The sequence below is a fragment of the Anguilla anguilla genome, chromosome 4 (assembly GCF_013347855.1).
Source record: "Anguilla anguilla isolate fAngAng1 chromosome 4, fAngAng1.pri, whole genome shotgun sequence".
Lineage (NCBI taxonomy): Eukaryota > Metazoa > Chordata > Actinopteri > Anguilliformes > Anguillidae > Anguilla > Anguilla anguilla.
The window spans coordinates 30,191,968-30,216,879 of NC_049204.1; the positions used below are offsets into that span (position 1 = coordinate 30,191,968).

Sequence of the window (24,912 nt, forward strand, 5' to 3'; positions counted from 1 at the left end):
ATCACTGGTCACATCACTATAGCACTGGTTTGTTCAAGCGCAATCCAAAGGAACACCAAGTAGTTCAATTGGACACAGCAATTTCTAATGACCCCATTATAATGTGACTCCACTTTCAACACAATAACAATTCATGGATCCCAACTATCATGTTATAATAGGGGTTCCCTGCATCTAATTTTGCTTTAAAATCCTGCTGACTATCTGAGGACAGATTGAATAACTATTTAATTGAATTGACTGCAGTTGATTACGGTGCAAAATGTACATGAATCGGCATGATATTGGTGCAGTTATTTTAGTAATTATGTATTCTTGTATGTATAGGGGTATATGGATGATGGGCTTATATGTATGTGTTTTTCCCACGGCACGCACAGAAACTGGAGCTGTGGGCTATGCGTGGCAAATTGTGGTCACTCTCACTCGCTCACTCACTCACTCACGTTATTTTTGGGCAGTGGAGACAAACCAAATCTCCATGTTAACGGATAGTACAATCTTATGGTGGGTCCTACAGTGCTTGCATATTTTTTAAAATTTATTTTAATTGTGGTTTACTTTTAAATTAGTGGGTGAAACGAGTTGTGTCCCCTACCATGAGTGCTTGTTATGGGTACAAATTGGAATAAGACCAATCAATGCTGTGTTGGTTATTCTGCATAAATACAGTAAGTATATTTGAGTATTCACAAATACTGTTTTGAAATCACAGACTTTGTAATTGTTAAAGCCAGTGTTTACTAAATCACTTCACATATAATCAGTTATTTAAAATACATTTCAAAACACATTAAAATGGTATATATTTACACAAAGATCAAACATATTTTCATATTATATTACTGATTCAGATCTGATATCAATACATTTATCCACGCTATCTTCAATTTGAAAACATTTTCACTTTAAATTCTGTTTGTTAGAAATAATTGATATGAGCAGGTAAAAGTGATAGTGCAAAGGCAATTGTACAATGTCCATAGAGCACATGTACAAAACTGACCTCTAATTTATTTCTCTGTAGGACTTTTATGATGTGAAAATGATTTTGAGAAGGACCACCAGAAATGCTCCACTGCTGATGTGGAAAACAACCAGCATTGCCAAATGGAGGATGGTGTATGCATTTGTCTGCAAGAAAAAGAATATGCCTTTAAAAACAAAAAATGTTCATGAACTTGATGTATTTCAACAGTTTGTATATTTTGTCTATATCAATATCAATATACTGTATATATCCATAAGTCTGAGAAAAAGCAACTTTTAAAGTGCTTATTTGCTTACCATTTTCTTTGAAGAGTCATTCTGATCTGTTTGAAAAACAATAATTGTTTTTCAGTATTTTTCACTTTAGCAATTAATATAAACTATATATATTATTTATATTAATATAAATTATATACTGTGGAAATTGAGTAATTCCAGATTGCCACTCTCTATCAGATTTTCCACCAGGACATTTTAAGTTATATTATAAAAACAGGAACTTTTACCTGTCTTTCTCCACCAGATCATTAAAAGTTGTAATATGAAAAACAGGCACTCCCAAGCAACCAAACCTCCCATCAGTTTTTGAAGCATAGGATGGGGCGAGTTGGCTTCAATGGAAGCCAGACCAGTAAATACAGTTGCCACTGAAAAATAATAAAAATGCAAGCATTGATTAAAAGCACTGAATGCGTATACCAATATACTCTACCTATTAATATATAGTGATCTTTAGCCACTAACCCATTAACAGCTTAGTATTTTCACATGTAACCTACACATTTATCTCAGAATTTGCATAATCTGAAATGAAAGATTTTACTAATGAACCCCTTACCTGTAAGACATACAATTGCCAATGCATTCAGTCTGTGAAACCAATTGAAAATGAACCTCCTAAAAGAAAACACACACATATTACAGAGCACAATCAACAGCTATCAATGACTTCGGGGTTTGACTTTAAGCTTGGGATTCATAGCCACATGACAGAGGTGGACAGTCATCTTACATGAGCGATGGAACAAATCTTGGATATTTAACTAATATATCTAATAACTAATATAACAAATTGTCTTCCTCTCTAATAGCAAACAGGCATTTATTTGATGTGAAAGTACAATATATTACATTTATTCATTTTTCAGATGGCCAACCATTCTGCTGTTCTGACCACGATGGAAAATTATTTCTACCGCACGAAGACCAGTATAGACAACCATCATGAAGCGAATAAGCAGGGAGGGGAGAGCCAGTTGCTTGAGATGGGATGCAAAGAGAAAATTCCAGCAAATTGAAAAGAAGCAAGATGTCATGTTGCCCGTACTCACAGTTCATGACTCTGTCCACAGCGGCAGAAAGTGACAACAATTTGGATAAAAGTCAGGACTGTCACTACACAGACCAATACTGGATGCGCCTCCTGAAAGTATGTGTGCACACAAGTGAACCACAACTGAGACCGATGCACTGAAAAAAAATCTTGTATGCGGTTTTGTATAATATTAATATAAAATTGTGATTCGCTTTTCATTTAACATTTATAGGCATGAAGAACCCTGCAATACACAGCAGTGCTCTCTGATAAATTCAATTAAGCTAATGGTTTACAAGGCTAAAAGCCATACTTACTGTCATCCAGCCGTCTACAAACACTAAAACAAGTGCTATGATATTCCCAATGGCAAAAAGTGACATCAGGGACACATGAACCTATGGAAAAAGAAAGACAGTATCTGGGATAAAAACAGCTCTTCAAAAATGTACAAAGGTAAGACCAGCTGACATTTTTTTCACAATAAATACTCTACCAATCGTGATTTGGATCTAAGGGCCAAGGGAAGCACACTTTATTGAAACAAAATACCGCTCCATATATTGCTACTGTAAACGGGCTGTAATGGGCAAATTATTTAGATTTTGTTCCACAATAAAAAATGTATGAAATCTGGTATGTGAACGAAATGCCTGGGACAGATGGCTCATCCGAAAAAGGCACAGTTCTCAAGTCCTAAGCTGCACATTAAGCTTGCTCCTTGGCTTTCTGTCTGGGCAAGCCCGTCTTGCCAGCCGTTGTGTGACAAGAAGTGATGCTCAAGTCACACATTTCAGAAGAGAGCATGTGCTTGTCTTCACTCTTCTGAACTGATAGCAGGAGCCCAGTCATTAGCATTAAAAATTGGGAAAAAAAGCAAAAAAAAAAAAAATAAAAATAACAATAATGAAATTGAATGCCATGGGTAACATATGTACATATGCATTTCCCTCATGGTCCTCTTATGATTTATAATAAAAAACTGGAAAAAGAGATGAACAAAAGCTGAGTAATAATATTTCAAATCAGTCCTGTACGATCAGTTTTCATAGTAAACCTTCAAATGACTTTTAAATGGAACCAATATAAATTTTCTAGCAGCATTTTATGCAGCATATATTATATAAATCATAATGGTAATTATTTTTCCATTTGCTTAATACTCGGCTTCATCCCATACTGTAGATGTTTTTGAAAGTGAGTGTATCACTGCTAGAACTTTTCAGCACTCTGAACACCACACTGCATGGGGTCCCAGCAACATCTACTGAGGACTCATTCAAACTAAACATGAAAAGTCAGCAAGTCTCTCCCTCTCTTAGCTTTAATTACACATACCCGAAACCAAAGCCCACTGTGGGAGTAGAATGCCATTTTTGTTAGACAGCCATACGTGAGCGGGATTGCGAGATTCACCAACTCTGTTGCTGTGCTCTCCTACAGGGAAGTAGAAGAAGAAAAAGCTCATCATCATTAACAACATGCTAGCAAACAACCTAAACCATTCACTCACTTAGCCAAACTTTAGATCCACACGGTCAACAAACCATCTCTCCTTAACTGCAGAAAACAAACAAAGCATTTACAATTTAAACCTACTGACAAACATACAAATCACATACCTTATAACCCACACGTTGTTCAGGTCGAGATGTCGTTCCAGTTACTGTAGATTTGACGGTAGTCACAGAAGTAATGGTAGTTGGAGAGGTGGTAGTTACAGGATCACGGAGCTCGTCAACCCAGAATTTACTGTATTGTTGAACAAACGTGGCTCTGAAAAACATTGAAATTACAGCCATATTAACTTATTAACTCACAAATGTTTTGACTGGATTTAAGGCAGTTAAAGTTAACCTTGGTATAGCATTCATAACACAATGCTCTATTTTGAAGGAAAAGCGCGTGAATTTTCAAAAAATGAGTTAGATTGTTAAAAAAAAAAAAAAAAAAAAAAAAAAAACCTGAATGTATAGTTTCCATCCTTTGGCCTTTTCCATTTGACTCTGATTTCATTCTTGGGGTGATTGTTAGTATGGCTTACTGCTGAATCCTTGGAGGGAGTAAGAACAGAGGGTTAAATTCAGGTGGGAAGAGTATCCACTTTATGTCTCCCCATCAAGGATCTGGAAATATTAGACAATGTCTGCAAATATGTTCAGATTTATTAGAGAAATCAATAAATAAAAGACAACATTTACTTTACGTCCACCGCAACTTAGAAGCTGAGTCTGCGCGGAATCAATCAGAGTGAATGTGCCAACAGGTCTGTGCCATTGACTGTCTTCAGCCTCCAACAGAAAACCTAGGAATGCTTCAGAATTGGCCCTGAGGATCACTGCAAAAAGAAAAAAAGACCTAGAAACTGAATTACGAGTGTAATTACTACTACTTTTAATTTATCTGCAGAAATTACACTACAATCTGAACTGTGGCAATATTTAAGACATTATGTTAAATTCGGTGACTGTAAAATCAATATAAGAAAGTTTCTCTAAATAAAGCTCAGTATTAGGCAGTTTACCAAAAGATGAACGTTATTGACATCACCAGAAATTGTTAGGATAAAAAACAGCATGAAAAATTTGAAAATTCAAGAATATGGGTAAACCAAATTTGTATAGAGCAAATTGCAAAACTATACAGTCTATTCATTTAAACATATTATAGATGGCCTTATTCCTTTCATCATAGATTTTCCATACATTGGTCAACTCAAAACAAAATAGCATACTGTTTTATTGTGTTAGTTGCACTTTTAATTTTTCAAATATTAATCACATAATGTCAGACAGCCATACTCTAGAGCTGGTAGTCACAGACAAATAAAAATGTGACGAGCTTTTAATTCTGTCAGGCTAGTCTAATTTAACACAAAGGAGGTCTGAAAACTAATAATTCATACAGGCAAATGTATTAATTCACATAACATTAATACATCCACACAGCTATTTACTAAAATGTAAAAACAAACAAACAAACAAACAAAAAAACATTATTTACCCATGATTTCATCCAGGTTAGACGAACTGATGTTTGTGTCGATTTTATAGGGTGCGATAGTATTTTGCGGCCTATTAGAACCATGCTTGGGAGTCATAGATTCACATGCAGATTGAACCATTCCATCAGCATAAGATGTAACAACTTGAAGGCTATTTGCCCCAACTAGAATTATGAATAACAGTTTGATTTGGCACATCTGTAAAACATATAGTGAAACATATTTAGGTTGGCACACGTTACCAAATTCGCCCATGTAGACGTTTTCCCCTTATTTGCCCAGTAAACTTTATTCAATTTCTCACACACATACTCTACAAGTTTTGTAGAGATTGCAGTTGTTATACAATTTATACAGAGGACCGTATGGTTATGTCTAGATAATATTTTACCACAACATCGCACATTAAAACTGTCTTCAAACCAGAGAATTAACTCCGTGGAATATACGTATATTGTCTCTTTAAATGTTGTTAAACAAAATGCGAATACAGACCGGACGTACGGTATGCTGTTTGTGCTAAGTCCAAAGCCTGAGATTTAAATCCAAAAACACTAATTTTGTAATGTATCAACAAGCACATGCAGAGATCGATACAATTTATCGTGAGGACTTCCAGTAACAATAAAAAAGAATCACGTTCCATGCCACAGTGATTATACCACTACAACACGCTACTACTACATTTTATAAAAAACGCAGCTGGCTAAGATCAATGCTCTAACTTGACAATAAATAAGTAACGTTTTCATACTGAACGAGGAGTAGCATACTTACTTCTCAACGGAAAATGCAGTGCGACCAGCTTAATGTTGCAAGTAGAGATATGTGATTTTAAGGAAGTAATGTACATGTAATAAATGTAATAAATCTCGCAGGTTCCGCCTTCACTTCCAATGAAACCGTTTGGAAACCAGCTCAGATAATGGAATGACATAATGATTGTTTATTTTAAATAAATCAGAATTTGTTACAGGTGATATAGGCCAGATGATAAACAATAATTATTATTAAATGGATCGTTGAACAGTGCATATGTTATTATATAAGTATATCCCTATGATACGGATAGTCACGCAATCTGAATAAACACAAACACGTGTAGCATAAACCAAAAAATGTTGGCTGCCTGATTATTTGATTTCTTAGTAGTTAGAGTTAATAAAAAATGTGGTAGCTAGTACACTGAGGAGCACAATTATTGTGGATTCTGTAGTAAGGGCTTCCCCGATATGTACTAAATTCAATCATTCTAAAGATGCAACACCCTTTTCAGTGCTTTCTATAGTTGTGGACAGTAGGAGGGCCTACACCTTCTTGCTTTGCTGTTTGGCACAGCCCACTTGTAAAATGTTTTTCTTGAGTTTTCTGTGAGTGTTAGGTAGTGGCAGGCTAGGTAACACTGTTTGAGTGGGTCCTGTATAGATTCCGTATGGTGTGCTATTGCCTTAGGTGCTTTGAATGGAATCTGATCAGTGTTGCATCCCTGGCGCTGTTCTTTTTTGAATAGTTAGATGAATGCTCCAGCCCATATGAACATGTTTGAATCCAGCTCACAGTGGGTTGCAGTAGTTCTGGATGTTTCGCATATATTTTTATTGACGTTGAGTGCCTTTGCCATTCGGGAGCATTCTTTATAGTGTTGCTGAATTACAGATACCCTGCCAAAAATGAAACAGGAAACAATAACACAGTGGGGACATTCATTTCAAATGTTTTAGTTTTCTATTTGTGCAGAATAAAATGTATCATTTTTTATCATCAAAATTATAAAATGAATACTTCATTTAGCACAGCTCACACGGATTACAATGTTGAACTAATACAAAAGTCTATCCTATGCCTAATGAGTAGGATCTGAGACTAAATCTTTGGAATCATACAATAGTATGTATTACTAATTTAATTATTTGCAGTTATGAATTTTTTTTTTTAGCTTTAATACCTTATATATTACAAAAAAATAAAATAAAATAAAAAACCATCATCCTCTCCAACCAATGAAAAAACAAAAACAACAGTAGCAGCAGCAGAAACAGCAGCAGCAATAGCATCAATATCCCAGGTAACTTTGTACATCATTTCACTCACAAGTAATATGAGTTTAATCATATGTACATGAAACAAACATATGCAAAGTGGCAACCGATACCATGGAGGTGCTTTATAGACTATAGTTATGGGAGGGCTTGGCAGGGTATCTCGATCACAGGAGATATCAGACACACAAAGTATGAGTCTGCGCCATAAACACAAAGGTCACAACAGAAGAAAACCAGCGGGAGCTAAGGTAAATCTCTGTTTGTGACTGGGATGTGTGTTACCATTGCATTTCATTCTGGCACTAGGGAACTGAAGTCATCCTGAGCTGTGCCATGTGTATATTATGCACATTGCATTACAATTACCTTAACAGGAAATTAATATGTTTTTGCCACGTAAAGGTGTAAAATTTTGGAGTCATTTCCTCTTGGCTTTGTTAGCATTATACAGCTGTAATTCACACAGACCTATATTATAATAAAAGTAATCAGATATATGTAGTTGCGGATGTTTACAAAGCAGTACATTTTCCACTGATACGGTTCATGGTCCATTCTCCATGAGTCATTACGACATTCCAATACCAACGAGAATGGCCACCAAAAAGGTCAGATTCCCAATCAAGAACAGGATCAGAAGCCCCACTTCCACCTTCACCTGTGAATAAGAAATAAATTCTTAATATGCACATATTTGCCTGACTCAGCATAGTGCATAGGCAACATCAAGCAAAAATAAATGCTTTCATTTTACCAATAAAATGAATCCAAAATCCTTTCATTAAAATATTAACCCATACAAAATTGAGATAAAGATATAAGGAATCTTTAAATATACAATGCCCTTCAGACTTATTGGCAACCTCAATTATGAACCAGTAATGCCGGATAGTATTGTTTATCAAATGTTTACTATGCTTTTTATTCTAAAAAGCCATATGTCACAATTATAGAAACTTCAGCATCTCTGTAAGTCTCCAACTGTGATCTGCGTAGAATTTTCTGGCACTCTAAACATCCTCCTCACTTTGTGTGGGGGCGAAACACACCTGTATCCTCTCCCAGGCAGATTCATTGCCGCTCCAGGTGTTTTAAACTGACTAAATACTGCCCTAATAGTGGATGTGGGTATTTTCTGGCGTTTAGGCAGCAGTGTAGAATAATGGGTAAGGATCTGGTCTTGTAACCGAAAGGTCACAGGTTTGATTCCCGAGACAGACTTCAGTATATATCCAGCTTTATAAAAGGATGCAATGTAAATGCTAAGTAAAAGTTGTGTAAGACGCTCTGGATAAGAGCAGCTGCTAAATTCCTGTAATGTAATGTAATGGCATTGCTTGATTTATGACAGTCACCAGGTGGTGACTTTGCTACCCCCTGCTGGTGAACCTATGCTTCTCTCTCCCTACTTTGTGATTTGGAGTCCTGACTTGAGCTGCTGCTGATTACTGCTGACCTGCTTGCCTCTGCCTGCCTGGCTGTGGCTCCACATAAGCTATGTTCCTGCTGAAGAAGGGGTATCTATCCATCAACTTCTGCTGCTAAAGAAATAAGTGGCTTGGCTGTTGTAGGGGTTTTGTGCTCCAAGCCCAGTATTTCTTTTTAGTTAACGTTTGATGCAAACTGTGATGAAAGTTCCTCGTAGGCCTCTCTACTGAACCAGCTAAACGAATCTAATGCTAACGTATTGCTTATTGCTAGCTATTTTGATATTTTGTTTGATCCTGTTTAAGTAGCTCACTAGACTTCATTTATTTATTTTGCCTTTTTGTGCCCTGTTGCCAAAGACAGGTAGTGTTCCTTTTCCTTCCTTTTCCTGTGCACCTTTTTGTTTTTTTGGATTGGAGCAGGAGTCTTTCAGAAAACTTGCCTCTCTCTGCTGGAGGAAGTATTACTGGTTTAAGATCTGGGTAGCAGTCTTTTGCAGGCCCTGTTTAGGCCTGTCCTTTGTCCTGTTGACTTCCACAACTAACACCTATGTTTTATTTGTATGTATTTTTTTAATTTTAGTTTGTTTATTTTTTTCTGCTAAAAAATGGTTGGATTAGGTTTGTTGGCATTTGCCGCCGATTAATACGACACAGGTGGAATTTGAGAGGTAAGTGAAATAGCAACTTATATTTATTCATAATTATTTGTATGGGTTGCAATAATTGTGACATGTGCTTTTGAGAAAAATACTTATTTTTTAAAGAAATTTTTTTCTTTGAACAATTTTACTTCACTGGTGAGATTTCTTATTTTGTGTGCAAGATTAATCTGATCAACAACAATGCCATTTTTTTCATACTTTTTTGATGATCTATATCAAGGATGCAAACAACAAGAATAAATAAAAATAAAGAAATAATTCACTGGTCCATGAAAGCTATAAGCAATTAATTCAGCTAACAATATATAATTTCAGCTTACCACTTGTGAAGCCCTCTCGCCATCTAGAAAAATAACAAAACTGATTACAATCATGGCCTGATCATTTCATAAAAACATGACTTGCTAATCAGACAGCCTGACTTACATAGCTTATATATAGTATACACATAGATATACTGACGCAGGCTTTTAACTGAGTCCCTTACAATTTGTGCCCTCCAAAACATGAATGGCTAGCAAATGCTTCTTTTTACTCCAAAGACTGTCTGATGAGCTGTGCATACTTTATTTAGTTCCCAGCTGGCACAGTCAGACTAGGCACCAAATAAACCGCAATTATGTGATGAAGAATAAATGTGGTCAGCATTGGCACAGTCGGAATTAATATGCAGACTGTGGTGTGTATCACTGCACCAATCACTTCGGCTTTAGCTGGACTTAGGCTTAGGCTTTAGCTGGAGGCTGCAGTACCATAGCCTCATCTGGGAGGCTACAGTCTCGTTGCTATATAAAAGCCTAAATGTTGTAATATCTGTCACTTGCAAACAATACATTGTTCAGCTACTACGAAGACAACTATACCACTATACCAAGTTATCTTTTTGCTGTAGTACAAACACATGAATGCAGAGCTTACCATTCTGACTGCGCTTGAAGTTTGCATGTTGGAGTATAAATAGCAAGACCTCCCAGCCAACAAAACCCCCCATCACCTTCTGGATCCACATGTCCGCTGTGGTGTCAATGAGTGCCAGACCAGTGAATATTGCACCCACTGAAAAAGAAGGGTACAAACTCACACACAGGCCACCTTTGCAAAGCAGGAAAAAAGTATTCTAGTCACCCAAAATGACCTTCACTTGAACCTAAGCGCCCTTCAAATGGAAAATGTAATTTCTTCTTTCTGTATGATGAAAGGTTCACACAGACTATGTTTCCATGTATAAACTGCACTAGTAAATTCTCATCTGATGTATGCAAATACATGTATAAACCTCAGCATATTAAAATGCTGCACTGAAGGAGTCGTGGAATCATGGTACATATTGACATACCGATAAAGACTGTATTAGATAGGAGACACAGATTTACAATACATTTAATGTACATGAACAGTTCGCTCTGAAAATACTGTCTGGAACTAAATACTTGTACTAAGTCATTTTTAAAAAGTGGTTTGGCATTCTTTGACAAACTAATACAGTTCATGATCCTACTGTAATCACAATTATGTCTATCATAAACAGGAAAAATGGATGAAGAGTACATTGCCTTACCTGCTAGGACTTTAATTGTCAGAGCATTCAAAGCATGTGTCCAATTGAAAATGTACCTCCTATGGGGGAAAAAACAAAATGTTCTTGTTTTAAAGAAATTCCAAGTTTGTGTACTTATTATGTACTTAATATTGTGCTCACTATTAGAGTCCAACTTACCATTTATGGTCTGGCGTGCAGCGAAATAGAGCAGCGAAGGGTTGGACGAAAGCCAGAATCATTACCAAACAGCCTAGAACGGGATGTGCACCCTGCAAACACATACATATTTCTTATCAAGAAATTATTGTTCTGGAGTTACTTAAAATGCATTTTCCTGCTCTAGACCACAAACATCAGAAGCTCATGTAAATAAATTTAAAAAAAAAACTGTCTGGGCCAATCAAAAACATACACTAAAACTGAAATAATATTTTTGAAAAACTTCAGACAGTGAATTATCCCTTTAGGGAGCTTTTGTGCATGTGCATAAAGATAAAGATGTCACGATCAGTCATAAAAGAAGCAGATGATTATGTTTTTCATGCCCTTCTGAATATCTCTAAAAACCTTTCACACCCCGATTTTCTTGACACCTTTTTTTAAATAGACTCTAGCTTGCTCTTTAATAGGTGCTTTTATTGGGTCTTCTACCAGGATCTGTGAAGCTCTGCAGTAATATTTTTGCATGTGATGATTAATAAAATCTCAGAGACTTACTCCGGCCCAGTCCCCAGCGTATGAGAATATCAAGATGAAGGCGATGATGGTCGCAGCTACAGAGAGGGCCATGAGGAACACATGGGCCTGAGGAAGACAAAACACAGAGAAAGAAGAGATGAGCAGCTGAGTGTGCAGCAGCATGAGAGAAGAGAACATTAAATCAAACCGCAAATAATAAAATGGGTTTCGCTAGAAGAGGCAGTGAGCTAGCATTGGAGTGGTGATTATTGCATTGAATTAACATACGCTGCTCCTTATTATTTTCCCACAAATGCCATTTGGTTTGCAAATAGGCAGTAGTGTCAACTACTTACGGACCTTGCCAGTGAAACTTACCAAAAACCAAAGGTCTTTATTACAACAGGTGGTGCCTCTAGTGGCTGACTTCATATACCTGGCAATGAGCATGCCAAGGCTACCTGTAGTCATCCAGGCGATGAGCATCAGAGCCCCTGTAGGTGAAAGGGGCTTGTGAATTGTAAGGGGAGAAAATCTGTTTATAAGAGCATTTATTTGTTTACAAAGACTCATTACAGCTGCATAACGGCTGCATGTGAACTGAAGTGAACATTTCAAACGCCTTTCCAAGATCAGGAGCCTCCACTCATATTTGGTATGACCTCTCAAGCTTCCAAATGAAATTCATTCTTTGGATCACAGAACGGGGGTGTAAGCAGGTGTCACTGAACTGTATTGTTGACAAAGTAATAAAAACAAACTGTGTTATATTGCTTTACAAAACTATGATACGAAGCTATATTGTGGTTCTCCTTCTCCCTTCACATTTATATTAGTAATGATACCATGCTTGCTTATAAGATATAGTTACACATCTAGCACAGTGGGTAAGGAACTGGGCTTGTAACCAAAAGGTCGCAGGTTCGATTCCCGGGTAAGGACACTGCCGTTGTACCCTTGAGCAAGGTACTTAACCTGCATTGCTTCAGTATATATCCAGCTGTATAAATGGATACAATGTAAAATGCTATGTAAAAAAAGTTGTGTAAGTCCCTCTGGATAAGAGCGTCTGCTAAATGCCTGTAATGTAATGTAATGTAATCTAAAAATCATAAAGTGGTTGAGATATTTAATAATATCCCACCAGGTACTATTCTGCTACTGGGAATTTTTTATTTGTGACAGGAACACTTAACATTATTGTTACATCCTTTATTAGATTCAAATAACAAAATAAAATAACTTACCATGCGCTTTAATAATGCTGGGGAGAGATGGGCTGACTGTTTGAGGACTTGTAATATCTAAACTCTTTCCACTGACATATGTCTCAGTGTGGATTTGAATTTGACCTACCAAGAGGAAAGGAATCAGTCATCTACTACTCATCAGTACAAGGCAAAACAATTTCAATATTTCACTCAAAAACATTTTTCAAAATGTAAGCTTGTACATGTATTATTTCTGCAACATTAATATTATTAAGCCAAATGGATGTGTAAATCAGTCAATATTAGTTTTAATTTTAAAAAACTGTAGTGTCTTTCATAGGTGGCCAGAATTCTGTACCATTATTAGAAGGTCCATAAACAAACATGAGGTAGTACGGGGAACTCGACAAACTTCGCTGAGTCTTGATGGGGTTTTGAGAAGTGAAAGAACAGCTAATAATCCCATTGAGGACAGAGGTCTTAATGTCAGTGACATTTTCCTGTTAGGAATAAAAAACATGTCTGCATATTAGTCTTGTGCTTGTGTCAATGTGCTTTTAAATATTGAATTTTGTTCCTAAAGTATATGAGCATTAAAAAATGCAGTGAAATTAGAATAAGTAAAATGTAATACTGTATATAGTGCACATATTACTGTTACTGATAAACTGAATATAAATGACCTTAAATTGAGAAAACAGACATACCAGGCTTAATATTTCCGGGGCACTTCTTCCTGTAGAATAGGCATGTTGCACTTGAACAGCACTGTTACTGTTTAAACCACAGATGTAAATATCATCATTTCCCTAAAGACAGAATTAAATAAAATATATATATATTTTGAGAGAAAAAAAAAACAATAATCCTTGAAGGCTACTATCCACAATCTAGACATTGTGCTGGAGCAATAAACAGGATGAACAGGATGGAGTGACGTATTGGAAAAAGTATATTATATTGTTTATTGTTAGTATATTGTGACTAACAATAGTTAGAATTTTACAAAATACCTCCAGATTAGATTTATAACATTGTTCCAGTTCTGTCCCCATCACTTCAATAAAGATATTGAATATTTTGAAAAATACCAAAGACATATTATATATATTATATTCACAAAATTTTTTCACAAGGCTCAAACGAGACTAAGGTGGGATTTTACGGATGTTTTAAATGTTTAAAAGTTATGAATAACATGGAATATAAAACACATTTTCAATACGATTTCCTGGCAGAACAAAGGGGTATGCATGAAAATTAATTAGGCATGCAATTTTCAGTGAAATCAATAAATATTTTACACAAAAGGCTGTCACCGAGTGGAACAGCTTACTAGGTCCAGCTTATTAAGAACAGGTTGAGAAGTGTGGCTCGCTGTGTTTGCATTTGGTAGATGGTCTGCTGTTATGGTGGGTGCTTATAACTGGCTTGATGATGCAAAACAAAAAAGTGCGGCACCCAGTGTGAAAATCTAAACTAGTGTCTGAACACACAGTGTACACACACACACATAGAGACACAGACAGAGACACACACCCACAATGACTCCATGACACAGCAGAAAACTTTGTGCATCCTCCCAATAAGGCACTCCCCACACACAGGTATGCAGCTATTATTCCCTGACTCACTATAAATGCCCTACTGTATTGTACACCATCTATGGTGAGCATGTAAACTAAAAGTGCAGGTTAAGTGCGATAGCTCCAACAAACGTGTTTTTCATTATTACATATTTTAATGAGTTGATGCATGCAAGCATGACCACATATTACCTATTACATTCACTTTACTAAGAGACATATCTGAACTCTAGACACTACACTACATTTATTCCGCAATAGATTTCATATATAGTATTTGTGTAATGCTCAAAAAAAGCACAAAGAGGTGCACACAAACTCAAAAAGCCATTGCTGTCAGAGACAGTGATTCATTAAAGAGAGATCATTACCATCTCTTGATCATCTGAAAAGCCAGTAGCGATGTAGCCATCTGAGGGGCCAGACAATTCCAACTGCATGGTTGAAGCTGCAGGTGATGTGGACACAGCCATAAAGTGACAGTTGGCGTCTGCAGCAGGGTCACAGCCACTGGGTTCACTGAAGCAGACTTTAGTGCTCCCACAGCCAGAACTGGATACGCCCACCTATTTAACAGGCATACAAGAGGGTTCTAATCCTGCCTAACTAAACACAAACTGTTAAAAGTTAAAACACTACATTTACACACAGAAAAGTACCATAACTCCATGGCCAATCTGCTGTAATTCTTCTGCTAAAACATCTTAATTAGTATGAACATGTTTTGCTCTATAGGAATGTGTAACAATAACATAAAAATGGCAACACTGATGCTAAGTAAGATACAAATGAAAAAAGGATATGCACTGTAAAATAAGCAGCAGGTCATGGTAGAGCATTGTTTCAAAGTTGGCACATTTCAAATCTGTCTCTTCCATAACAATAAATAAGCGTGGATTGAATTCTGATGCAATAACAGCTACTTACACTATACTGTAGATAGAGTAAATAGACATAAAAAGATAAATTTCATTTATATCATTTAAATTTAGTGTAAACATAAAGCTAACATATGAGTCATTAATGAGATTATTCACAGTATTCTATGATTATTGGCCCAGATTACTCACGGAAGTTGATGGTTGAACAACAGCAGTGGGGTTAGGACCAGGCTGTAGATAGAGTAAATAGACATAAAAAGATAAATTTCATTTATATCATTTAAATTTAGTGTAAACATAAAGCTAACATATGAGTCATTAATGAGATTATTCAGTGTTCTATGATTATTGGCCCAGATTACTCACGGAAGTTGATGGTTGAACGACAGCAGTGGTGTTAGGACCAGGCTGTCCACTGAAAATAACTTTTGAACTTTTAACTTGAACCCAGTAGGTATTAGTTCTTTGAACAAAAGTTGCCCTGTGAAAAGAGGCAGAGAATAACATTACACATAATAATAACCTTCAAAGAGTATATCCAATTCTACAAACGTTATGTCGATGGCTGTTTTTTTTATCTGGAATTCAACAAAGGCCCTTTAAGATTAATTTATTTTATATCGAAATAGCAGTATGGAATCAGTCTCCTGCAGTATGGAGAAAAACAAGACCTATATTAGTCTTCTAGATGCACAAAAAGTCTGGTTCTCTAAACAAACACCCTCCTTTGTTTACCTAAGAGAGCTGTAAATAGTAGAAGACATGCTTGTACAGGCAAGGCACCAGCAAAACTGTTTTTTATTCCACTAAATTATCCCTGCTAGAGATTGTATGTCATGTGAATTTATGTATAGCACGAAGACTGCCTATGTAAACAGTAAGAATGATAACACTCACACCTTAGGTCACACTGGCCCATATTTGGCCCAGAGTGGTTCATTTGCACTCCATTTTGTTTTGCACTCCATTCTGTTTTTACCGTAAAATCTTCAATCAGTCTGGTCACACAATATGCCATTTGAAAGTGTGAAAACATACAGTTCTATATCTATTTGATGATACCAATGTTTTAGCGACAACAGGTCCTTATCTTGTAAAAAAAACTCCCAAGGGTTACCTTTCATAAGAGACCAGGATTAATGCCTGTAGTCAAAAGGGTTCAAGAATAGTAACCATTTTATTTTGTGTATGTCATTAAAGCACATGTCATTTGTGTATGGCTTGTGTTAAAAAGGGCAACACATAAGTGGTTAAAGAATGCACAACTCGTCATTCTGACCATACAGGTTATTTGTTTTCATGTCCATACAACTTGTATTACTTCAGGAAAACTTCTAGAAAACTGAAAGTACTGTACATTTAACAAAACACAGAAGTAGCATCAAGAGATGTGATGTTGTATCTCTTACAGCATGTCATTTTACAGAAAAAACACCAAGTAGGGAAAATATAAAAGCTTTTAAAACTGGAAGCAAAATAGATATGTGAATTGAATTGTCTAACAACAAATGGTTTAAATGAGGAATTGTTATTCCATTCTTTTATATAATATCCTGTTTATTAGTATATGTTTGGTTTACATGTATTTACATAAATTAAAGATACAATGTCTAATTTCCTTTTTTCCTTATCATATGATGAATGTAAAACAAATCTGACACTAATTGAACAATGTATTGCTTGTATACTTTGTTTTAGTTTAACTCTACTTTCTTTTGTATTTATCCTATTTAAGGCATCCTTAATCTAATAAAACAACATTTAAGCTGTTTGTTTCACTTTGTATTTGAAAGAATAATACTGCACTGATACTATTTGTGACTCTCTCTTTAAGAACAATGCAATCAAGACGTTTAATTGTTATCAGCTTAACATGGGTGATTTGTACATAGAGGCCACCCTTTGTTCTTTTTATCAGACTGAAGAACTGCTGAAACATATCACTTTAATATGTATCAAAATATAAATATATCAAAAAGATAACACGCTTTAAGCATGTTTGAGGCACTGTTTAGTGTAAGGAGTCTTCTTTTCCTTTGATTCATTACTTAATTTGGCATTTATGTGCCCAATTTATGTCTGAATACAGTAATTTTGGAACTTGCATAGTAGATTTACCAACAGCACACTTTACTGTAGGTTCATTCATTCCGAATCTACAGAAGAATTTCAACATTGTTTCCCTGTTATATCATTCTGGGGACTTTTTTACAATGTCCAAAAATACAATATAGTTTTGAAAATGAGTGTGATCTGGTTTTATGTAGAGAATTTACTGGTTTTGAAGATCTTCAGCAGAGCTTTGATGATATTGTTTAATTGCTTGAGAGGCTGAGGGATTTTCAGCAGGGAAATCAATCTCGAAATGCAGTCACCTGAATTCAATGTCTTTGAGACTTCCAGATGATGGCGCTGTCCACAATGCCTGGACGTTTGTCTTACTTGCAGCTGAGGTATGAGTGACTGCTGAATTCTGGAATGAATTCAGAAGCACAGAAAGGATCAAATTTCATTTCTACTGTATGATGATACTTTAAACTGTAGGCAGGCGATTTTCCCTCTGACTCAAACTCCTGTCTATCCTGTATAATCATTCTGACTAACCATTGCGTTTTCTAAGAAACAGTGACAGGTGTTCGCATGAAGCATCTGATGGTATGCATGTCTGTGTGGACGACAAACATTAACCCTTTACTGTCGCTCACACAATTAATTTGGGGGAGGCGCAGCACTGTATGCTTGAGCTTAAATAATGGTTTAAGATTAAGTTAATGTTTAACTTTCCAGTACAGCTGGGTGCCAGGCAATTGAGGTGTTGGGTTGTGGTGTGGCACGGTGTTGGTGAAGAACACATTCCAGGCATTCACACACAGGCACAGGAAAAAAAGAGTGAAGTAACCAACCATCTTCCTCTCTCACACACACACACACACACACACACACTCACACTCATACAGGCTATTAAAAAGTTCACTTTGTTAATCTTTCATCACTCTCTTTATTAATATACAACACCTGATTGCTAGCTCTAATTTTATTGCACTAATTGGATTGTTTTTCAGTTCTATGGTAATGTTCTTCCTTCCTTGAACGGGAAGGAAAGGGGAGCACAAGAGATAACAGATTCAGCTGGCCGGAGAACACAAAGACCTATTTTTCCACCTAATGTGATGTTTTTTATAAATAAAAATGTAAACAAAGGACCATGCATAATTGCCTTGCAATCGTACATGCCACCAATCATCATCATCATCATCAACCAGAGTAATAGAATTAAAATATTATCAGTTCTACATATTCTTTGTATACAAACTCAATTAGCATCCTGAGCAGAACTATGAAACTCTGAATTTGCTGACTTCTTCCAGCTCATATTAAAATTGATCTTGGTGTTTTCCCTGGGCCACTGTTTGAGCTCTCTCTCCTCTGGATCCTCCTAATCCTCCAGTGTCTCATCTTTATCTATGTAAAGGTAGTTGAATCAGTCCTAGAAAAAGGCATGAAAACTAATGGGACTGCACAGTAATGTTACTACCTCAATGGTGGTCTGGTAAGCCATTACATAAGTTCACACCTTGATCTAAATTTAATTTTAAAATGTCACATCTATTCCAGTAAAGTTTGTTTAAATATCCAGGGTTTGCTGTAGGCAGCTGTAAGTTACATGGCTTTAAGTACTGGGGATGGATTTCACATATCGTTTTGGATAAAGACAGATCTGACAGGTTCCTTATTGTTGTGGGAGTGTGCAATTCCACTCCTGATTTTCAGTGATAACTAAAATGAAACAACAAGGAGTAAGGACTAGGCCTTGGTTTGTGCGTACACAACTGGATTTATACTGTACAACAGGAAAGGGATTCCATGTCCTCAAAGTATATTACAAAGGGTTTATGTCAGATGGTAAAGCTCAATAATCCATGTTATGAGGAGATTAATAATGAATTAATAAGGAATTTGACTCACAGATACTCCATTGCAGTTTAAACGTTGGGTGCCCGTATTTGTTACAGTGAAAGATCCAACAGGCACACTTCCACCAACTTCACGAGCCTGTAGCATGAAACCAATGAAGGCTGTAGAGCTTGCCTGTAGAGTCACTATAAATCATAACACAGACAACATGCAATAAAATATTGTTTCACAACACAGAAAAAAATCCAAATAAAATACATATTTAAATATACATTTGAATATATTTCAACAGCACATATCATATACTCTGTATCACAATTTGTACATTGTAAACCACAGTATGAAAAATATGTACGGAGCAGGCAGCCTTTGGCTCTGAGGGATGGAGGGAACTGAGTGCGGTGAAGGTGGCAGCTGGGGTAGAGAGTGGAAGGGCTGGGGCACTAGGGGGCTGAGGGAGGGGCCGAAGGTCTGGGAGGCTGAGGGTACACCACCACCATGGGGATGGTTGGCCGTGCCTGACGCGGCAGCGAAGGCAAGATGTCCTCAGAGATTATGTCTTTAATGGGCATTATCGCTTTGTTAGCTTCTTCTTGACTTTTTCCCTAAACTTGTAATAACAAAGGTGGGTCTACTCCTTTGGCTTTACGGAACTGGTCGTGGTGAAACCTTTTGTTGACACTACTATTCCATTATGTGGACAAATCTCCCTTTGGTAAGCAAGTTCCAACACAGTGGATGCAATCTTATTAAATAAGGGTTGATGAGTCTTCAGCTTCCCCTTAGCCATGACATGGCATTAATTTTGGTAGCCAAGGCAGCAGCCAGCTCAACACCTCCTTGAGATGTGGTTGTGTTATCTGATGAAGCTCCAGTCACTGGCATGGGGGATGACGTCGCTGTTGCCGTATTGCTTGTGATTGAGGAATTAGTAGTTAGGATGGCCATGCTACTACTGCCTAGATCCCCAGTGTAGCTTGGCAAAGACATCGCTAGTGCTGTAACAGAATGTGCGTTCAAGAAACCATGCAGCCGTTTGAACTGATCCCATCTACTATTGAGTCACAAGGCCTACTATATGTAACAAAATACAACTGACCCTGCACTGATTAGCACCATAAAATCACAGATTAATCTGTCATAACCCCATAAAATCAAAAAATGGAAGGAGGAAATTAAACTGTTTTACACCTTGGGCCCTGAACCAATAGAAACAGTGAGATAGTTAAGAACACAACTCTAGGAGAAACTGCATGCTCACTGTTGCTCGATCAAGCAAGATTTTAGGTTAAACTGTTGTCACAGGAGGAACCTATTTAGTTTGAGTGACTTACGGATAGTTTTGTCATTCCAAATCCAATCTTACTTTTGTGCCTTCGAAATAATACTTTTTATTGGTTTTTGTAAACCAGATTGATTATCTGACAGGCGTATAGGCCTATGCAGTTAAAGTTTTTTTTTTTTTTTTTTTTTTTTTGTATTTTCGCGTTTTTGTAGTGTATAATTCGTTCTCGGGACAATGAATTTGATGGCAGCGTCATTGCAAACTTTAGACTTTTCCAACAGTAGCATATGTCTGTTGAAAACTAACAGCCCCCTTCTCTCCTTTTTACCTCGGTGTTACACCTTACATTGATAGCACCATTAATTAGCAGGTCAAAAATAAAGTGGCAAGTTTTAAAATGTTGCCCACAGAGTAGACGGATTAGTCTGTTGAAATGTATCAGTGTAACCTTTTCAATTTTGTATTGATATAAGAATCATACAATCGACATATTACCATTAAAACATAAAACTATGGCTAACCTTTAATCGCATCTCCTGCTTTGTAGCTGGTCATGTTAGAAGTTACAGTGTAGGGACTTGAGGTTGTCTGAGCGTTGCCGGGATGCCTGGGTGTCATATCTGTACAGCTGTCCGGAACCATGCCATTGCCATAGGAATCCACAGTCCATATAATGCAGGCGATACAGAGTAATGTATACATCTTCATCTGAGAGGATAACAAAAACAAATCTTATGGTGTAGAAACAGTTGGGGAAATCAGAAAGACTCGCAACGACATCCTATCGAGTTGCAATATCATAGTGGGTATTTGCTGTATGTTTAATAGAAAATAATACCATTACGGTATTATAAATATCATACATCACATCATTTAACCATATCCTATACATACATACAGAAGAAAGAAATAATGTAAGAAGCATATACTTCGGTATCTTCACTTGAACGCAGCAAATTAATTTGCATTCAAGAATTAAATACTAAAAGCTGTTATACTTGTAGCGGAAACATAACTTGAAAAACTTAAAGCGGAAATGCTACTGCTTACCTTCCACGAGAGGACTAAGTAACACGAAGCGGAATGAGTCTCAGTAAGATGCTGGATTTCCTAAAAGGAGAGCTTGTTTAAATAGGCGTGGAGAATAGCCTACGCTCTAGGATTTACCTGCTGTTCAAGGTGGAGTTCGGTCGAGGCGGAATTTCGGAACGGTTTTTTTTTTTGATAGAGGAAATCACCTATTTTGTAGACTAATTTAAAGGGGATCGGCAATTTCTCAGATCAAATATTTACCGTAAATTAAAATGAAGACAGCACAAAACATTGAATTCAACAGTTTAGAAATAAACAAGACAGGATTCTATACATAATAAACTGTACAGGCGTACATTTAGTTGTGGATGATGTAAATAAACAATAGTTTTTTTTATCTGTAGGGGGCAACCTGATGTGAATTTATCGGTTTCAGCTTGCAACAAGGACGAAAAAAAAAATCATTCGATTTTTTAAATTAATTTTTCATCAGTGGTAAAGAGCGCGGTTAGAATAAAACTGTCCTTTGCGGGTAGAAAAATATAATGAGCCATGATGAAACTATTTTCAGCTAACCTGAAACTGAAATCCACGAGTCACAATGACTCAGCTAATAATACGGACCTGGAGCAGGTGAGTTTGAATGAATCTGGATGGTATAAGATCTACAGCTGAGGCCAAAAGTTTACATGCACCTAGGCTAAATACATTCAAACTCAATTTTCCACAACTCCACACATTTCATGCTACCATACATTTCCTGTGTTAAGTCAATTAGGGTATCTACTTTATTTCCATAAAAGGTAATTTCAGAATAATAGCTAAGAGAGATATATTTCATCTTTTATGTAGTCAAGTCAAGTCAAAGTTTATTTATATAGCACATTTACAACAACCACAGTTGACCAAAGTGCTTGAACAATCTTAAAATACCAAAAACGAATATAAAAGTCATAAAAAATAAGAATAAAAGGAAACAACATGGTAATAAAAGAATTATATAGAAGATAAAAACAAGGTGACAAGCTCAACTCAAATTGAACGCCAACGAGAAGAGGTGGGTCTTCAGCAGCGACTTAAAAGATTTTAGGGTCTGAGCAGTTCTTATATGAAAAGGTAGGCTGTTCCAGAGATCAGGGTCAGCTACCGCAAAGGCTTGGTCGCCTCTATTTTTGTGCCTGGATCTCGGAACATCCAAGAGCACCTGGTTAGCCGACCTTAATGCTCTAACTGGAGTATGATTCTGCAAAAGGTCTGCTAGATAAAATGGCGCCAGCCCATTTAGAACATTAAAAACAAGCAATAAAATCTTTAAATCAATCCTGAAGCGGACAAGCAGCCAGTGGAGGTAGGCCAATACAGGTGTTATATGATCATGCTTTCTTTTCCCAGTTAGAAGATGAGCGGCTGCATTTTGCACTAACTGCAGACGGCAGAGAGACGACTGATCTACACCCACATACAAAGAGTTACAATAATCCAACCGAAAGGTAATAAAAGCATGAATAACTCTCGAAGTCTTTGGGAGAGAGATAAGACTTTTGGCCAAGGTAAAGTCCTAACTGAAAAAAGCTTGCTTTGACAACTGAACTAATCTGTTTATCAAACTTGAGGGGGCTGTCAAGAATGTACTATATCAAATTTTCAGTGGGTCAAAAGTTTACATACACTTTTTGTTAGTATTTGGTGGTATTGCCTTTTAATTGCTTAACTTGAATCAAAAGCTTGGGGTAGCCTTCCACAAGCTTCTCACAATATTTTGCTGAAATGTTTGCCCATTCCTCCTGACAGAACTGGTGTAACTCAGTCCTTGCTCGGACATGCTTTTTCAGTTAAGTCCACAAATTTTCTATGAGATTCAGGTCTGGGCTTTGTGATGGCCACTCCAATACTTTCACTTTGTTGTCTTCAAGCCATTTTGTTACAACTTTGGAGGTATGCTTATGATCACTGTCCTGCTGGAAGACCCAGTTGCGACCAAGTTTTAACTTTCTAGCTCATGTCTTGTGGTGTTGCTTCAGTATTTCTAAATAATTCTCCTTCCTCATGATGCCATTTATTTTCTGAAGTGCACCAGTCCCCTTTCCAGCAAAACACCCTCACAACATGATGCCATCCCCATGCTTCAGTTTTTCCTCCATACATAGTGCTGATCATTAAGGCCAGAGAACACTCTCTACAAAATGCTAGGTCTTTGTCCTGGTGATCACCTGCAAACTTAATTCTGGCCTTTTCATGCCAGTCTTGGAGTAGGGGCTTCTTCCTTGTGTGACAGCCTTTCAGGCCATGGTGATGTAGGGTTCTCTTAATGGTGGAGATAGATACTTTGGTACCTGATGCCTCCAACTCCTTCACCAGTTCCTTTGTTGTTGTCTTGGGGTTCAGTTGAACCTTTCGGACCAAAGTTTGTTCAGCCCTGGGAGTTAATTTGTGCCTCCTTCCTGAACGATGCAGTGTCTGTGTGATCCCAAGATTTTTATATTTGCATACAATTGTTTGTACAGATCAGAGACTGTAAAAAATATGGACAAAGCTACTGTGACGTCACCCATTGCCTCTCCGTGGGTCTGTAAAACACGTTTTGAAGCTCAATGATTTGGAGCCAAAACCATAGAGTTAAGCGCTCTTGTGATTTTTACAATGTGATTGACAGTCCGGTGCGGAAAAGCCCATCAACCTGAACGAACGATTGCAGAACGAACTTCAGGCTAGCTGACTGTCTGCCGTTATGTTTTAAAATATATGATCAAATGTTTACGGAGTTTAATTTCCATCCGTGACTGTACTGTGTCATGTAATCACGTTATATGTATGACATTAATAATACAATTATGTTCAGTTATCTTCAATTTATGTTTCTCGGCAAAACGAATATGCTTAGCTAGCATATCAGCTTGCCAGTGAGCTAGGTAAGCTATCCGTGGTTAGCTCACGCATTAGCAATATGAACTACAGGGGAAGAACATCGAGTGCACTGATGGTCAATCAATCAGAGATGGGTAGACTACTGGTGATTTGACTAGGCTAATTTTCATATAACTGTCTGGTAGACCTGCTGTTAACCAAGCCAGTTATCGTCGTAGGTTTTCGCCACAGTCAGTTAATGAGCCATTAACTGCTACTACTCCATCGGCGTTTGTGGTGTTTACTTGCTGGGTGACGCTAGCTGACCGATCGTTCGCAAGTCACTTTTTACCGAATAAAAATTAACACCGTCAGCGGCGATTAACAAATCTACCAAGTAACTGATCTACAGGCGTGTAAATATGACAACGCACTTTGAAGAGCAAGTTTTCCACCTGTTGCATAACGACAAAAATAATGTACATTGAATTTCTAAT

At 37.0% G+C, this 24,912-nt stretch overlaps 2 protein-coding genes across 3 annotated transcripts; both read right to left on the minus strand.

Annotated features, from left to right (window-relative positions):
- Positions 1-723: 723 nt before the first annotated feature.
- LOC118226341 (putative ferric-chelate reductase 1) lies at positions 724-6,197 on the minus strand. Its single transcript, XM_035415888.1, has 12 exons — positions 6,087-6,197; positions 5,309-5,507; positions 4,507-4,643; positions 4,270-4,358; positions 3,928-4,081; positions 3,644-3,742; positions 2,623-2,703; positions 2,322-2,413; positions 1,829-1,887; positions 1,497-1,637; positions 1,288-1,313; positions 724-1,134 (listed from the first exon to the last, which is right to left on the minus strand). Exons 2-12 carry the CDS (start codon positions 5,505-5,507, stop codon positions 1,033-1,035), a joined length of 1,179 nt encoding a protein of 392 aa, XP_035271779.1. The 5' UTR covers positions 6,087-6,197; the 3' UTR covers positions 724-1,032.
- An 822-nt stretch (positions 6,198-7,019) lies between these two features.
- Positions 7,020-22,021, minus strand: zgc:163022 (putative ferric-chelate reductase 1). Of its 2 annotated transcripts, XM_035412386.1 has the most exons (17): positions 21,590-22,021; positions 21,061-21,247; positions 19,306-19,439; positions 17,715-17,812; positions 15,706-15,820; positions 15,529-15,570; positions 14,830-15,024; positions 13,580-13,681; positions 13,231-13,372; positions 12,909-13,013; positions 12,040-12,155; positions 11,701-11,787; positions 11,161-11,252; positions 11,002-11,060; positions 10,362-10,499; positions 9,764-9,786; positions 7,020-8,009 (listed from the first exon to the last, which is right to left on the minus strand). In XM_035412386.1, exons 2-17 carry the CDS (start codon positions 21,245-21,247, stop codon positions 7,920-7,922), a joined length of 1,725 nt encoding a protein of 574 aa, XP_035268277.1. In that variant the 5' UTR covers positions 21,590-22,021; the 3' UTR covers positions 7,020-7,919. The 2 variants fall into 2 exon arrangements, with proteins under 2 accessions (XP_035268277.1, XP_035268278.1); XM_035412387.1 differs by lacking the exon at positions 15,529-15,570.
- Between the last annotated feature and the right edge of the window lie 2,891 nt (positions 22,022-24,912).